Genomic DNA, 17,518 nt, shown 5'->3' with positions numbered 1-17,518 from the left:
CTATTCTATATAGTACAATTAAACGGTTTGACTAATAATCAGATTAAACAAATACAATCATATTTAAATCATAATATGTTTTATATATATATATTTCAAACTCCGTGACAAATGATATAAACAAATTTTCCTTGTATTTCCATCTGTTAAAGGCAATAGTGGTACTGTGAATTTTAAAGTGTTGAAAATTATGTAACAAAAACATAGTTGGTAACATTGATTATATGGGGTATAAGTACATAAATAAATGTGTTTTTAGGAAAGCATTTGCAAGAAATTACAAAATTTGCAATGATTAAGTTGTGCAAGTAAATTACACCAATTAATAGAATCTAGATATGATAGTGAAAGATGAAAAAAAAAAATATGATAGTGAACCGGGTGCAATGATATTGTCCATCGACACCAGCAAATTACTTAGTAGCCCTGGGCATTCGGGTACCCGATCGGATTCGGGTTTGGATGTTCAGGTTTTCGGATTTTCGGATGTAGAGATATAAAACCCGTTCGAGTATTTTATAATTTCGGGTCGGGTATGGGTAATTTGGCTTCAGGTTTGGATAATTTTGGGTAAACCCGAATTCATAATTTTTTTTTTGTCGTGAAAAGAAAAAAAAATTACCTTCTAGCTCCCTTTTCTTTTTTCCATCTTCTTCATCTCTCTAATCTTCAGCCAAAAACCCTAGATTTATTCATCCATATCCACCATTTCAAGAACCAAATCTTTCAAGTCTCCTACCAAATCTATATTTATCTCTGTTTTCAATACCACTCACTCCTCAAAAGTCAAACACCATAAACTATCACTCATTTTTTTAGATTTGCTTGTCATATTTCTCATAAAATTGATTTGGGTAATAAAAATATAAATTGATTAGGGATTCTAGAGTTCTTCCGTTGATTACGAAAGGAAAAAATAAGTCAATTACGAATTTTAGATTACATATGTATATTTAAATATATATATATATATATATATATATATATATATATATAATATTTTCATACTAAGACATAATAACTAAGGTGGCAAAATGGTTTATAACGCACCAATTAATGCATAAGGTACTGGGTTCGAATCCAAAAAAGTGCACTTTTGTACTTATTTCAGGTCAATTCGGATCTTCTTCGGGTATTGGGTAATACCCGAACCCGATCGGGTATCCGAATCTCAGGAAAACTAAATCCGATCGGGTATTTGATGTCATCCGAATCCGAACCGAACTGCCTATTTTGGGTCGGATTTGGGTTCAGGTTTCGGATTCGGTTAATATGCCCAAGCCTATTACTTAGGTACTACTGCGTTTCATATCTTTGTAATTAAAATTCTATGGTAGGTATATTTTTATTTCTATTAAGAGAATAGAAATTAGAAACGAAAAAAGCATATCTTGATATGTAGCCTAAATATTAGAAAGTAATAGTGCTACACTACCGTACCAAAGATTTTGTGAGATTTGATTGACTGCAAACTTATTTTATCTTTTTTTTTTTGTTTAAATTTCAAGCTTAATAAGTACATCTATTTTTCCAGAAGATCCTAAAAGTTTACTTGTCAAGAACTAGTCAAAGATGATAGTCTATTGAACTTAAATATTCTTAAACCAATTATAACTTTTTCGAATATGGCAACAACTATTCTGAAATCTTTTTATTGAATTATTTGAATAACCAAATAAAGTTTGGCACAAAACCATACTTTTATGTTAAATCAAATAACCATTAAATGATAAACTTGGAAAGTTCGAGAAATAAAATAAAAAGAACAAAAGCAAGAAATAACCAAACTTCATTCATCTCAATATTGGCCATTAAGACATAGTTTTTTTTTACTCAGCCTTCTATGATATTAATTCACATCATCCTTGTTCTCACCATTTTTGATTTAGGAGCTTCAAAGTTTAAAAAGCAGTCGTCAATCCCATTTCTTCTTAATTTTTCTCCAAGTGCATTGGTTGAATACACAAAATAGTTAATTATTACACAAGACATGTTTATATATAGATAAGTAGTATATTTAACTTACTTGTCATCCTTCATAAAGTTAGCTTTTTAGTAGGCTGGTTGTTTGCTTCAAGAGTCTCCATCTCCCAAATGTTAGAGACCACACACATCTAGAAATGAAAACCAAAATAATTTACTAAATAGTTTAAATTTGCTCGTAATATATATTAACACTCATATGGTTTTAAAAAAATACTTACCAATCAAATATATAGGGATTTAGATTACCACTCAGAAATTTCTGAAATTTACCCTATGGTAAATTGTTAGAATCATATTTCTGTGGGCAGATGCATGGATCTTAACACCCTATAATAATAAAATAAAAAAAAAGAATAACCAAACAATATTAGAGACAACAAAATATAAAAATAATAATAGACAATGAAATAAGAGAAAGAAAAAAAAAAGAAATAGCAAATGACAACATTTTCATCGTCCAAAACTAATTCTTGTAACTAAAACTTTCTTTGCTTGTCGTATAGAGGGAGAGCTTAGATAGATATGCAAGTGCAAAGTATTTATAGACCCTCTTAGATAGATATGCAAGTGCAAAGTATTTATAGTGTTTTAATTTGGATTAAGAAAAAGAGGGTTTTGGATGAGAGTATATATAAAAAAATCTTGCCGAGCAAGTGTACAATATTTTGAGATCACGATTTTGAACATAATTGGAAATTAGTTATGCAATATTAGTTATGGAATATGCTATAATTATGAGTGTAAATGTATATTATCTAGAATTTCCTATTAGTAATCAATATCGAAATAATATTACCATTTTTGTAAATCGAAGAAAAATCCATTGAATCCATATTGTTAGCACTTCAGATTTTTTAGGTAATCTTCAATATTGTTTTCTATCTTCTTGCATAATTTCTAGGGCAGCAAATGATCATTTACCAAATCCGATTTTGGTTTCCGATTTTAAAGTCATATTTCAATTATTGTTATTTTGTAAAAATTTATAGGGATTAACTTTGTAAATTATTATAAGTAAAAAGGTAGAACACAAAATGTAATTAAAAAATGTATATATAGATGACATGACAGTTTGTTGTGTTTTGATTGGTTAATTTAGAGAGGATGGGTGAACCCAAAATTTTTTCTTTTACATGAAAGGAAGTTGATAAGCCCCAATAAAATAAAAAGCCGAAGAGACTAGGTGGATAATTAGTAATGACCTGAATAACAATATCAGCCTCAGTTAGAGGTGTCAATTGGGCTTTAGGCCCGCGGGCTTGGTCTATTTAATATCATTGCGGATCGGACATGGGCCCTTAATTTTATGCCCAAAAATTGGCGGAGCGGGTATGGGTAGTGATACGTCGCACGCCGCCTATGGCGGACCTGTCCGCGGCAGATCACTGAAAATACGGGACCGTCATGGTCAGTCTGTTCGGTCGCGGGCATGTCCGTTTGACATCTTTAGCCTCAGTAAAAGGATCCATGTCATGTGACCATTATAAGTGTCCAAGGTCTCATTATCAAATATAATCAGAAAAATAAAATAAAAAAACCATTGCAATTCATATGTATCAGAAAGAAGAAAAAAAGTTCTTTGATTATAGTTAGAGCCTCTCTGTAGCATCAAAACTTGTAAAAGAAAACGAAAGTTACAAAACAATGAAAAAAGTATATTGGCTAGGAAGGATTAACAAACATGAACAAACTGCTAGTTCATAAATTTTTCTCAACATGTGAAAGGGCTTGTGAACAATGAAGAAACAACTTACTTCAATGCCCGAAACTATTAATTGTATAAATGATACGGTCAATTAAGAACGATGGTTTCCACAGGATAAAATTTAGATTAAAAAAAAAATTACAAATAAAGAAAAGAAAGATTTACTCAGATGTCATACATTTTAGGTAATATTATCATAATTATACAAAACTTTTTTTTATTACTATCATATTTCGGGTATTTTTAATATACCCATTATGTCCTTGTTTTATGTTATAGGAAAAAAACATAATTACAAAGAATGTCATTGCCACGTCAGATGCCATGTCAGAAATCGCTGACGTGTATTAAATAACTCTGTCATAACGCGTTACAGAGGTAATGACAACTGAGTTACAGTATGTTGCGGCTGATTTATGGAAAAACATCTGAGTTATGAGCGGACGGCTGACTTAGAGCATAACTCAGTCAAGAGTTACAGCTGACTTAGTGAAATCTGGTTGAGTTATAAGCGTAACTCAGTCGCCCTTACGGCTGAGTTTTAATCCAATGGTTGAGTTGTCAAAATTTTGGCTGAGTTATCACTACGACACGGTTGAATTAACTTTCTGAATCTGGCTGAGTTATGAACAACAACTAACTTATGAGATGTGGTTATGACTGAGTTATGGTTAAGTATTATAACTCAGCCGTCATGAGCTGACTTATCAGAAAATTTGGCCATTTTACGGCTTACTTAGTAGCAAAAGATTAACTACTAGAATATCATTCAGTTACGGCAGACTTATTAAACGATACGACTGAGTTACAAATTTTTAGTTGAGTTATGACATTAAGCGGCTGAATTTGACAGCCATTTTTTTGCTTTTTAATTACTGTAATAGTATTCATGCTGCGGCTGAGTTATAATTTTGTTTTATGGCTGATTTACATGTTCGTTTGGTGGCTGACTTGCCACTTCGGACGCATCATCCATGTCATCATCTTCTCCGAAAATACGAAACGTCGTTCCTTCGACTCTTGTTCTTCAACTGGCTCAAAAGTGAAGGATTTACATGTTTTCTACCTTCGTCTTCACCTTGTTCTTCCCCTTGTTTTTTCACTTCTTAATTACACTCATTCTTCTTCATTTTCTTTCATGGATCCAGTTCTGGTAATTGTTGTTTCCAGTAATTGGGTAAAGAAACACAAATATGTATTTAACACCGATGATAGAGGGTGTAGAGTTGTGCAGATAGATGTGGAAACAACGCACGACAAGTTTACTTTAAGTTTATTTATTGTTATAAGTCAGTCACCAAATATTATAACTCAGCCGTCATATGAATCTAAGAGACCTTTCGTTTTCTCTTTAGTATTATAACTCAACCGTGAAGTAATATAATTCAGCTGTTTACTTTTATTTCTTGTTATAAGTCAGCCACAAAACATTTTAACTCAGCCGTCATATGAATCTATGAAACCTTTCGGTTTCCCTTAAGTATTATAACTCAGCCGTGGAGAAATATAAATAAGACGTTCACTTTCAGTTTATTTCTTGTTATAATTCAGCCACAAGCATTATAACTCAACCGTCATATGAATCGACGAGACATTTCGTTTTCCCTTAAATATTATATTGTATCCGTGAAGTAATATAAATCAGACGTTCAATTTCAGTTTATTTCTTGTTATAATTCAGCCACAAGCATTATAACTCAGCCGTCATATGATTCTACGAGACCTTTTGTTTTCTTTTAAGTATTATAACTCAGCCGTGAAGTAATATAAATCAGACGTTCATTGTCAATAATGACATGGAACCGTTTGTTGATGTGTACTTTTTTTAATATTTTCGGAATTAAAAATAAAAAATAAATTCAGGATGTTAATTGTAATTACACCCAAAACACTAAATATCTGAGTAATTTTTAGAAAATATATAATATATCAGGAGTGGTTGAACAAAATATATATATATATATATATATAATATATCAGGAATAAACTTACTTTTCTGTAACATGTGAGTAATTTTTTCTATGCTTGATTCTCTCCATTTTTTCTTGGTGTATTTGAAGTATGTAACTTCATATTGTATGAACTTTATTTAAGTTTTTTTGTTGGTGCACGTTACATGTTTTAAAATCTTGTTTTATAAGATTGTAAAAGACAACTTTTTTGTTCAAGGTTCATAACAAACTAAGGACTCTGGCATTACCAAGATCTTCCTCCAAATCGATGGCTTAAAACCATACCATGAGACTCATGGCATGAGTATTCTTTTGTGTCCGTTCTAGACACTAGGTGATCCGGTTGCAGACAAACTTCTTGTCTTGTTTTAGGCCTCACTACCATCTTATTACACAAAACATGTCTTGATATAATTATAAAAATTTTAGCTCTCAAAGAGACTTCATTAATTACTAGGGAAAACAGTCACTGATTCTGAGAAATTTGTCAAGAAAGAAAGACAAGAGTGTGGAACTAACAAAAAATAAAAATAAAAATAAAACTCATCTTTTCATCAAAATTAAATCGAATACAAAAAGATACATTGAGACAATACTAATTAACAGGAAGAGATGTGTTGTCGACTAAGACTAAACACATCAAAGTTAAGGCTTAAGATTCAATACATAGATAGGCTAGGCCCTAAGACAAAACCACCGCCAAAAGAATACTCATAGCAATTGCGTAAAAATATGAGGAAGTTAACAATTTCACGTTTTTTTTTGTTGACTTTTCTGCATAGCAATTGCGTAAAAATATGAGGAAGGTTGGTCTACCCTAAAATTAACAAAGGCTGTGATGCAGGACAATGACTAAAGTACACTTCGGTAGTGGAATACAGAGACGCTGAGGAAGAACGATGACCTATACAGATTTTAGAAATTTAGCAATTTAATTTAAGTGGGAGAATGATGACTACATATGCCGTGACCACATTCTTAACGGTATGTCTGATCCTCTCTTTGATGTCTATCAAAATGTCGAATCCGCAAAGGAACTGTGGGATGCGTTGGAATCAAAGTACATGGTTGAGGATGCTTCTAGTAAGAAGTTCCTTGTTAGTAATTTTAATAATTACAAGATGTCTGATTCAAGGCCTGTTATGGAGCAATACAATGAATTGCTTCGCATCCTCGAGCAATTCGCTCAACACGACATGAAGATGGATGAATCCATCTCGGTGTCGAATATCATCGACAAGTTGCCGCCTTCATGGAAGGATTTTAGACGCATGTTAAAACACAAAAAGGAAGAGTTGTCTCTTGTACAACTTGGTAGCCATTTGCGCATAGAGGAATCTCTAAGGGTGCAAGAGGGTGGAAAACCCAAAGAGGCTGAACCTTCTCCAATCAATATGATGGAGGAAGGTGGGAGTTCTAAGATGAAGAATAAGGGGAAGAAGCGTCCCTTTATTGACAACACGTACGGTGGGCCTAACAAAAAGCTTAAGAGCATTTGTTGGTTTTGTAACAAGTCGGGTCACTTTAGACGTGATTGTCGAGCTGCAAAGGATAAGAATAGAATGGGACAAAACCGTTCAGGGAAAGGGTCTAAGGACTAAGGCCAAATCACTCATCAAGGTCAGAATCTTGTAAATGATTCACATTCACATGTGTGTTATGTATCAAACATTTCTGAGGCATTTTATATGCAGGATGATGGAGTAACGTGGTGGATTGACTCGGGTGCAACTACGCATGTTTGCAATGATCGTGGCTGGTTCAAGACATATGAACTAGTTCAAGATGGTTCCGTACTTCATATGGGCAACGAGTTAACCGCTCCTATCCTAGGCTGTGGGAAAGTGGTGTTGGAGTTTAGTTCCGGGAAAACTATTGATCTCAATAATGTACTTCATGTACCCGGAATTAGAAAGAACTTAGTCTCCGGTAGTGTTTTAAATAAGTGTGGTTATAAACAAGTGTATGAGTCGGATAAGTATTTATTATCTAAGGCTGGTGTCTTTGTTGGATTTTGGATATTTTTGTAATGGCATGTTTATGCTTAATATTAATAAAGTTGTGAGTTCTATTTACATGGCATGTTCTAGCAAAAATGATTCTTCTCTATGGCATTTAAGATTAGGTCATGTACACTATAAAAGAATGATTGATATGTCTAAAGAAGGATTAATTCCTAATTTTGACATGAATTTAGAGAAGTGTAGTACTTGTATGTTGACTAAGATAGTTAGAAAACCTTTTAAGAGTATTGAAAGGAATTCTAAGGTGCTAGAACTTGTACATAGTGATCTATGTGATTTGCATGCTACACCATCTTTAGGGAACAAAAAGTATTTCATCACTTTCATAGATGATCATACTCGTTTTTGTTATGTTTATCTATTACATGCTAAAGATGAAGCCTTAGATAAATTCAAGGTTTATAAAACTGAAGTTGAATTACAACATAGTGACTTGATTAAGAAGTTACACACCAATAGAGGTGGAGAGTATTATGATCCTGTTTATTTTCAGTCTGTGGGAATTATACATGAGACTACAGCTCCATATACACCACAACAAAATGGTGTATCTGAGAGGAAAAATAGAGTCCTAAAAGAAATGGTTAATTCCATGTTATCTTACTCAGGATTAAGTGACGGATTTTGGGGTGAAGCCATGTTAACGGCTTGCTATTTATTAAATAGGGTTCCTAACAAAAAAAACAAGATTACCCCATATGAGCTTTGGTACAAAAAGAAACCAAACTTGAATTACCTTCGAGTTTGGGGTTGTAGGGCAGTTGTTAGACTACCCCAACCAAAGATTAAAACTTTGGGAGAAAGAGGTATTGATTGCATCTTCATTGGATATGCTAAGCATTCCAAGGCTTATAGGTTCTATGTCATAGAACCTAATGATTCTATATCTGTTAACACCGTGATTGAGTCAAGAGATGCAATATTTGATAAGACACGTTTCTCATCAATACCTAGACCAAAGGACCTGGTTCCTAGTTCAAGTGGAAAAAAGGAAGGAGATGGCACACTCATTCCTTCTAAAGCGTCACCTATGCTCCGCAAGAGCAAGCGAGGAAGAATTGAAAAATCTTTTGGTCCTGATTTTCAGCTTTATTTAGTTGAGGGATCAAGAGATGAGGTTAAATATCAATATTTATATTGTTATCATGTTGATGAGGGCCCTAGAATGTTTGATGAGGCTATGCAGTCTATAGATGTTGCGTTTTGGAAAGAAGCGGTAAACGATGAGATAGACTCCATCGTAGAGAATAATACATGGATCCTAACCGATCTCCCACCTGGTTGCAAGCCTTTAGGCTGCAAGTGGATCTTCAAAAAGAAGATGAAAGTCGATGGAACAATTGACAAGTTTAAAGCTAGATTGGTGATCCAAGGCTTTAGACAAAAGGAAGGTATCGATTATTTTGATACCTATGCTCCTGTTGCTAGAATATCTTCTATAAGATTATTAATTGCTTTGGCTGCTATTAATGATCTTGTGATCCACCAAATGGATGTTAAAACAGCGTTCTTGAATGGTGTTTTGGAAGAAGAAGTCTATATGAAGCAACCTGAAGGGTTTGTTATGCCCGGGAATGAGCAAAAGGTGTGTAAATTAATAAAGTCATTGTATGGGCTGAAGCAAGCACCTAAACAGTGGCATCAAAGATTTGATGAGGCTATCTTATCAAATGGATTCAAGTTGAATCAAGTAGACAAGTGCTTATATAGCAAATTTGATGATTCCAGTAATGGAGTAATCATTTGCTTATATGTTGATGACATGTTGATCTTTGGTACTGACTTAAGACAAGTAGAACTTGCAAAAGAGTTCTTGTCATCAAATTTTGCCATGAAAGACATGGGGGAGGCGGATGTGATTCTTGGAATTCGAATCAAGCGTGAGAACAAATGCCTATGTTTCTCTCAATCTCATTACATTGAAAAGGTTCTAAAAAGGTTCAATTATGAGAAATGTTCTCTTGTGAGCACTCCCATGGATGCGAGTGTGAAGCTTATGCCAAATACGGGAAAAGCAATTTCACAACTCGAGTACTCACAACTTATTGGCTGTTTAATGTATGCCATGACAAGTACTAGACCGAATATAGCTTATGCAGTAGGAAAGTTGAGTAGATATACTAGTAACCCTAGTAGTCACCATTGGCAAGCTGTTAGACGGGTGCTTAAGTACTTGAAAGGAACCATAAATTATGGTTTGTCTTATGTCGGATTTACTTCGGTCTTAGAAGGATATTCTGATGCAAGTTGGAACTCCAGCGTAGAAAGTAACTCTTCTACAAGTGGTTGGGTGTTCTTGCTTGGAGGAGGTGCCATTTCTTGGGCTTCTAGAAAACAAACTTGTATTACAAGTTCGACTATGGAATCAGAGTTCATAGCGTTAGCGGCTGCCAGCAAAGAGGCAGATTTGCTAAGAAACTTAGTCTATGAGATTCCATTGTGGCCGAGACCGGTATCACCAATTTGTATACATTGTGATAGTAAAGCCACTTTGGCTAGTGATTATAGCCAAGTGTATAATGGTAAGTCACGACACCTGGGTGTTAGACATAGCATGATACGTGAGTTGATCACTCATGGGGCAATTACCATACAGTTTGTTTGGTCTGAGCAAAATCTAGCTGATCACTTGACTAAAGGGTCAGCTAGAGACTTGGTGATCAAGTCGGATAAAGGGATGGGTTTAAAGTCCATTTAGAATTTTTTTTTTAATTGTGAGATACCCAATTCCCCTCTAATACAACGTTAGGGGCTGAATTCAATGTGGAAAGCTCACAGTTAAAGATTGAAGCATTTGTTGTATCATCCCAAAGTAAGTGCTTGAACCTGCAAGAAAGGATTAGGTTGAAGTTCTCTTCTTAATAGATCTTTTGAAAAATTGCATTTGCACGTGCAAGATTAAAAGATCTACCTATATGAGTATGAAGTGGAGTCGCATCAAGAAGCTTGGACTTAGCTTCCTATATGCTCATTAATGGATAGGGACACATGGCTTATAATAGTGTCAAGTATAAACACTTAGAGTAGTGTAGAAATTCGTGTGTGTATTATCTTCATGTACCCAAATGAGTTGAAAGGATTCAATCCATTGGACATCCTAATTCTCGGGTATTTGGAATGTGTAATATTACTAAGATGTAAATTCAATCGTTACGATATTTACATTTATGCATGAGTTTGGTTTATGTGTGTGATTTTGTGAATCAAATATTAAACTTAAATGGGGGAGGAATGTTGATTATTTAAATTAATGAGCGGTTATTCACTAACCATCACAACTCTTTTTGAGTGGTTGCGTTGTTTTAACGTACGGTTGCAAACGTACGATGAGACATGTTGATCACTATAAATACTCTGTTTTGTGCGTGAAAAACAGAGGAAGAAAAACAAGAGAAAGAGAGAAAGTCGAGAGATTCACAAAAATCAAAGTTGAGAAAACTTTGGTGATAAACACAAAAAACAAAACACAAAATCTCTATTTGTTTCTCTTGAATCTTAGCCTAGATTAAGAGAGAAAACTTTGATTGTCATATCCTACAAGGGATTTCGTGTAACCCTAGGCTTGTGAGAAGGGTCGAAATACTCTTTAAGGAAAGTGCTCCTATGCACGTTTCAATCATTATCCAAGTTCACCGTACGTTACGATCAGAGTTACACCGGATTTACAACAGATTTGGAATTCTTCTTAGGTGTCTGACTCCGCCTGAAATGCCTCACGAACCTCTCTCTGCGCCTTCTAAGCAATTTTCGTTGGCAATGATATTCATCTCCTCCGCATTGTAATCCTCTATCATCGCCTCTCTATCCTTACTGTTGATGACCTCGTCTCTCGCCATCTTCTCCCGATCCATTTCCTCAATTAAGCTTATACACTCCTCGCGCATCTGATTAATCTCCTCCTCTGTGTACTTCTCCAACAAGTCCCCCGCCTTAGACGGAACAATTCTTGGGTTCAATCCTAAGGTGAACCCTTTTGTTTACTTCTTCTTATTTTAATCAATTAGAATCTGACATATCATAATACATTTAAGAACCTATTCATTCAATTACTTATAAAATAAGGAAACAAAATCTGTATACATTATTATAAAATTAAAAACTCAAACCGTTTTTTTATAAATCCAAACCGATATATAATTTCATTCTAATTGTAAAATTTAAACCCTAACTCTCTCATTTGTAAACCCAAACCGACATATAATTTAATTCTAATTGTAAAATCTAAACCCTAACCATTTCATTTGTAAACTCAAACCGACATATAATTTTGTTTTAATTGTAAAATCTAAACCCTAACCATCTCATTTGTAAACCCAAACCGACATATAATTCCGTTCTAATTGTAAAATCTAAACCCTAACCATATCATTTGTAAACCCAAACTGATATATAATTTCGTTTTCATTATAAAATCTAAATCCTAACCACTTTATTTGTAAACCCAAACCGACATATAATTTCATTTTAATTGTAAAATTTAAATCCTAAACCGACACATAATTTTGTTATAAATCTAAAATCTAAAATAAACTAATATTTAACTTTCCTTAATTAAAAGTATACAGAATTTGTTTCCTTAATTTGTTTTGCTTTTTAATTTAATTTTAATTTATTTTTTAAATGAAATAATATATAGAAGATTTTGATTGGTTAAAAAAGAAGAAGTGAACAAATAGGTTCACCTTAGGAGTCAACCTAAATATTTTTCCCTTAGACGCCATCGACACTTCGCGATCGGATTCCATTTCGACCAGAATGTGAGATATCGATGAAAGATCAACAACGAAAAAACCCTATATCAATCGGAGCGCAGGGCATAGATGGATCGGATCAATATTTCCCTTTTAACAATATGGGCTTGCTTATGAGTAATCGCCAAAAAGGCCCATTTGGACATCGCCTACACCCGGTGCGCAGAGTCTTTTTGCATCGTCGTCACAATTTTTTTTAGCCAATCCTTCCATCCTATATAACTCATCGATTCTGGATAATCAAAAAGAAAATTAAAAAAAATAACTGTTTTAGTTTTTTCAAAATTTTATTTAAAAGAAAAGAACTATGCTTTAGAAAAAAAATGAAGTTTAGTAGCTAGCTGTTTAAGAAAAAAAAAAGAGTTTGAATAAAAATAACTAATTTATTTTAAGTGTATACAAGTCGAATTTATACGAGGAGGAGAAAAAAAAAAGGAAAACATTTTTGCTGTCAAAAAAGGAAAAAAAGAAAAAAGAAAACACATTAGTACGAGTGAGTCATACAACGTCACTAATTAGGATATCAAATCTACAAATATGAGTTTGTTCTATTTTTTTTGCTTCAGTCTCTCTCTTTCACTTTTTCATCTCATTACAAGAAAATAGTATTCTTGCAACGATATTTTTGTAATGATCATATTCGTTAAGATTTTGTAACAAATACTGCTACAATTTTGCAATGATGAGTGAATTGTCACAAGTTTATCACAAGTTTATTGCAAAATAACAACAAAACAGTTCCTTGCATTTTTTCGTTACAAATTAGCAACGTTATTACAACATACAAAAATGTCTTGCAAATTTTGCAAGAAATATGTAACGATTATGAGTTGTGATTATTTTGTTACAAAATTATAGTAAATATATGTGGCAAGATATGTAACACATTTGTCATTGTATTTACAACAGTTTATAACTCTTTTGTAACAAAATTATAATTAAATTTATAAATCTATTTTGTATCTATAATATTTTTAATGATTGACAAAAGAAAATATATATGTATTTTTTTTAATGTTTTGTAAGTTTATTAACTTCAATTTTTGATTATATCATGATTAGTATATTATGCTATAGACTTGATGAGTTACTTATATAATTTTTTTTGTCATCTATGAGTTACTTATATAAATTAGTATATTACATGCTTATTTTTTTCATCAATGAATTACTTATACGGTTATACCTAACACTCTATTATTAAAAAAGCAGAGCAGAGAACAAAAGAAATATCAGTGAGAATAAGGAAAAATCTCGTTTAAGGAGTTGAAAGTTGAAAAAAACTTTTACCTCAGTTAGTAGTTAGATAGGATTCGTTCTATCATAGTAATTTTATTTTTACAATATACAGTAACATTAAAGCTATTTTAATTCATATGTTGACTCTTTTTTTTGGTTCAAAATTCATATATTGTCTTACCGTAAAATATCTTATAACACTAAGATCAAAAAGTACTTAATATATTATATACGTAAATGTTTTTTTTTCTTTGAGCTAATATGTGTAAGCTCGTTTGTCACCCACCACGGTTTCCAGTTTTTATGTAAATTACTAGATACTCACCCGTGGTACACCGTGGGGCTATAGTTTCGTTTAGGGATACATAAATTAATTTGATTATTAAATTTACAATATATGTTACTAATTAGTTTAATATTTTATAAATTTTATAATTTTAAAAGTCTAATGTATTGTATTATTCGTATTGTGTATATTTATTGTTTGACCGCGTTTTAATAATTTTAAATAGCATTATTGTTCATATTATTTACTTTAGTAAACTATTAGACTATTTTTTGTTTCTTTGTATTTGTATTTGCAATGAAGTTAAAATTTATTTTTAATATTATTTTTTAAAACAGTTAGATGAGTATACCCTAATTTGACAACCATAATTTAGGTGGTTTATATTAGTATATTTTAATACTTTTGTATTTATAGATATTTACTACCATTAAAATGGTGGAGTGTTTTATAATTGGATATTTTAGTTATTTTAATTTTGTGACTTATTAGTATGGAACAACTGTTTTTATGATAATCTATTAGGTATTAAAAAACAGTTGTAAATTATAATCTATTAATTTACAAATATATTAATAAATGCGCAACAAATGCAAATTTGCAACGCTCAACTAGCAAGAATACAAATATGTCACAGTTTTGTTGTAATTTCATGATTTGTAACGATATATTAAATTATTGCAACAATTTTCATTGTTGTAACATCAATATTTTCTTGTAGTCTCTCTCTTAATTTTCTCGGGAAAGAAACAAAAACCCTAACAACGCAGTCGAGGGTATCTGAGTGCACCATGACGATGAAAAGAGGAGGAACAAAGAGAAAGATTGAGATTAAGAAACGCGACACTAAACAACAACGCTCAGTGGCTTGCAGAAAACGCCGTCAAACTCTCTTCTCCAAAGCCGCAGACCTCTGTCTTCTCTCCGGAGCCAACATCGCCGTCTTCGTAACCTCTCCGGCAGAGAACTCCGATGTTGTTTACTCCTTCTCTGGCTACTCTCCTGCCTCTGAAATTGCTGACTGTTACCTCAACGGCAAGTCTCCTCCGAAGATTACTAACCCCCAAACCAAGCTAGGGTTTTGGTGGGAAGACCCTGATCTCTACCGTAATTGCGACGATCTCTGTGAATTAAAGATGATCGAGGATCGTATGATGAGAACAAAGAAGCATCTGATGTATTGCCTTGAGAAGAAAGAAAATTCACAATTTGTTTCCAATTCTGATCATAACCCTAGCTCCTCCGCTTCTCTCGACGAAAACCCAAAGTCCTCGTCTCCAGAACAAAAGAACTGTACTTTCTCCTCCCTCGAGAAGATCTGTGGCGCACAAGTTACTTGTTACGATCAAAACCCTAGTTTCCGGCCTATTGAAGATCTCTATATTGATGGTGAGTCGGCATCATTATACGATCAATCATGTTACTTGGTGAATGAAGATGATGTTGGATTTGTTGATTCTTTATGGGAAAAAGAGAAACAACGTAATAGAGTGAGTCGTCTTTTCCAAGAAACACAATCCACCATAACCAATGGGGAGGATCAAAGCTTATGGGAAAATTTGTATAACGTGTTTTGTCTTAACAACGACGACAACAACATCAAGCTTGAGGTTCCACTTTCAGATCATTCCTCAATTGATGAAGAAGAAGAGTTGATGATCGATATCAGTGAATTTATCAACAAAGAAGAAATCGAATTGCCCCAAGTTTTTAGCTAATTGATTATTCGTTAATTAGGTTTTCATAATAATCTTTCTTGTAAACGCTAACTTGATCTGTTCATTACGTAATTACCGTTAATTAGGGTTTTGTTGTGTTTAGCGATAGATTCATGTTGTTTATTTGTTTTTGTATATCAGATTATTTTATTTGTTGTTGTTTTTGTCTACTCGAATTTGAGAATAACAAGTAGAGGTTTTCTTATGAAAGCATATTCAGGCCCATTAAAAAGCCCAATAACCTTGTCTAAGTTTTTGCCAGTGGAACATGCTCAAGAACCGGTACTATACTACTATCTAAAGCTAAAGGTATCCCCATCTTCTTTTTTGGGGGGGGGGGGGGGGTTTGTAAGTTTTTGTCGGTGGGTGAATTTGGATTTTTGTGATTCTTTGTTTCTCATTGCTTCTGATTGCTACTTTGTTTTTTTTTCAGAGTTCAATTTCGAAACGACAAGCGCTACTTTGTTTCACATTGCTTCTGATTTGTTTGGTTTTTTTGATTCTTAGTTACGATGTCTGCCTATTTTATTTTCAACTCTTTTCATTCATTAATATGCATTGCGGATTCTGTAATTTCGATGATGGTTATGGCTATGGTTAGTGAGATTAATTGTGTATTAGTGAGACTGATTGATTAATCTCTTGGCATATGTTTGGAATAAGTAGTCACTGTGGTGTTTTATGACGATAATAGTTGTGTTTTTTTTTTTCTATCGCTGAAGTCAATTGATTAAGCTAAGCTATTAGTTTTTTTTTTTTTTAAAAGAGTAGTGACTGACTGACTGTGGTTTTCTTTTATAATTGTGATTTTGCTATTCTAGGTGTTTAAAAACTAGTGTGTTTAATGCAGTTGAAGGTAAAAGAAACAAAGAATCAGTCTCAAATTGATCACTGCAGCTTTGACTCTATAAGTGGATTGGTCGGATATATGATAGATCTGAATTGGATGCTCTTCTCTTGTCGATCTTGTTGATAATGTTTGTTTTTTTTAGCGGTTTTGATGCAATCTTGTGTAGAAAAGAACAAATGTTCCAGTGGTTAGGAATGATGATATGATATTTTGGCCAAATCTGAATGTTGTCTTAATTATGTAGTTTTATGTTTTGATTGTCGAAATCTAGTTGAGGTTTTTGAGTTATAAAATTAGCAAAGAAAATTTATAATTGCACAACTTCTTGTATGGTCCGATGACTTGTTTGGTGACTAAAAAGCCCATTCATTGAGGATGAGAGTAGAAAAATGAAATTTGTGGTTCCAAGAAGTGTAAAAGCGTCCATATACACACACCTTGTTGATATGCTGTTTCAGCGTGGTATACAATCAAATGGATGCGAAATTGATCTTGTAGAGTTGATGATCTCTCTTTCGTCTGAGTTAGTCTTTGTGAGTGATAACTCTGCAACATCCTCTGTTTCTGTGATAATCCTCATTTCCTTATGAAAACATAGATACACCTCTCTAGTTCATCATTGTAGAGGGGTCACATTTTCAATGCCTAGTGACGCAGGGAAACGTGCTCTGCAACATCTTTATCTAAGAAATGTTCAAAACAATGCAAGATCTATGACTAATCCTTCTCAAAATGTTCTTCTTACCATTTTTTATTAATTAGAGTGTTCCGTCATCCTTTCTTAACTAGAGAGGTAAGTGGGGGGTTAATATCATAAACTCTTTTGATTCATTAATATGCATTGGGGTTTTTCCTTACAATGTCGGGGGTTAGTGAGACTAATTGTGTATTAGTGATAATGTTTTGTTTTTTTAGCGGTTTGATGCAATCTTGAGACTCATTGTGTAGAAAAGAACAAATTTTGCAATATGATATGTTGACCAAAAGAGACTGTCTTATGTAGTTGT

At 33.1% G+C, this 17,518-nt stretch overlaps 1 protein-coding gene across 1 annotated transcript; it reads left to right on the top strand.

Moving 5' to 3' along the window:
* Positions 1–14,571: 14,571 nt before the first annotated feature.
* Positions 14,572–15,661, top strand: LOC147945769 (uncharacterized). Its single transcript, XM_087509356.1, has 2 exons — positions 14,572–14,579; positions 14,665–15,661. Exons 1-2 carry the CDS (start codon positions 14,572–14,574, stop codon positions 15,659–15,661), a joined length of 1,005 nt encoding a protein of 334 aa, XP_087365482.1.
* The last annotated feature ends 1,857 nt before the right edge of the window (positions 15,662–17,518 follow it).

Source organism: Camelina sativa, chromosome 4, assembly GCF_030686135.1.
Source record: "Camelina sativa cultivar CO46 ecotype springtype chromosome 4, ASM3068613v1".
Classification (NCBI taxonomy): domain Eukaryota; kingdom Viridiplantae; phylum Streptophyta; class Magnoliopsida; order Brassicales; family Brassicaceae; genus Camelina; species Camelina sativa.
The sequence above is the reverse complement of the archived record's forward strand: the minus strand, read 5'-3'. Positions and strand labels throughout refer to the sequence as shown.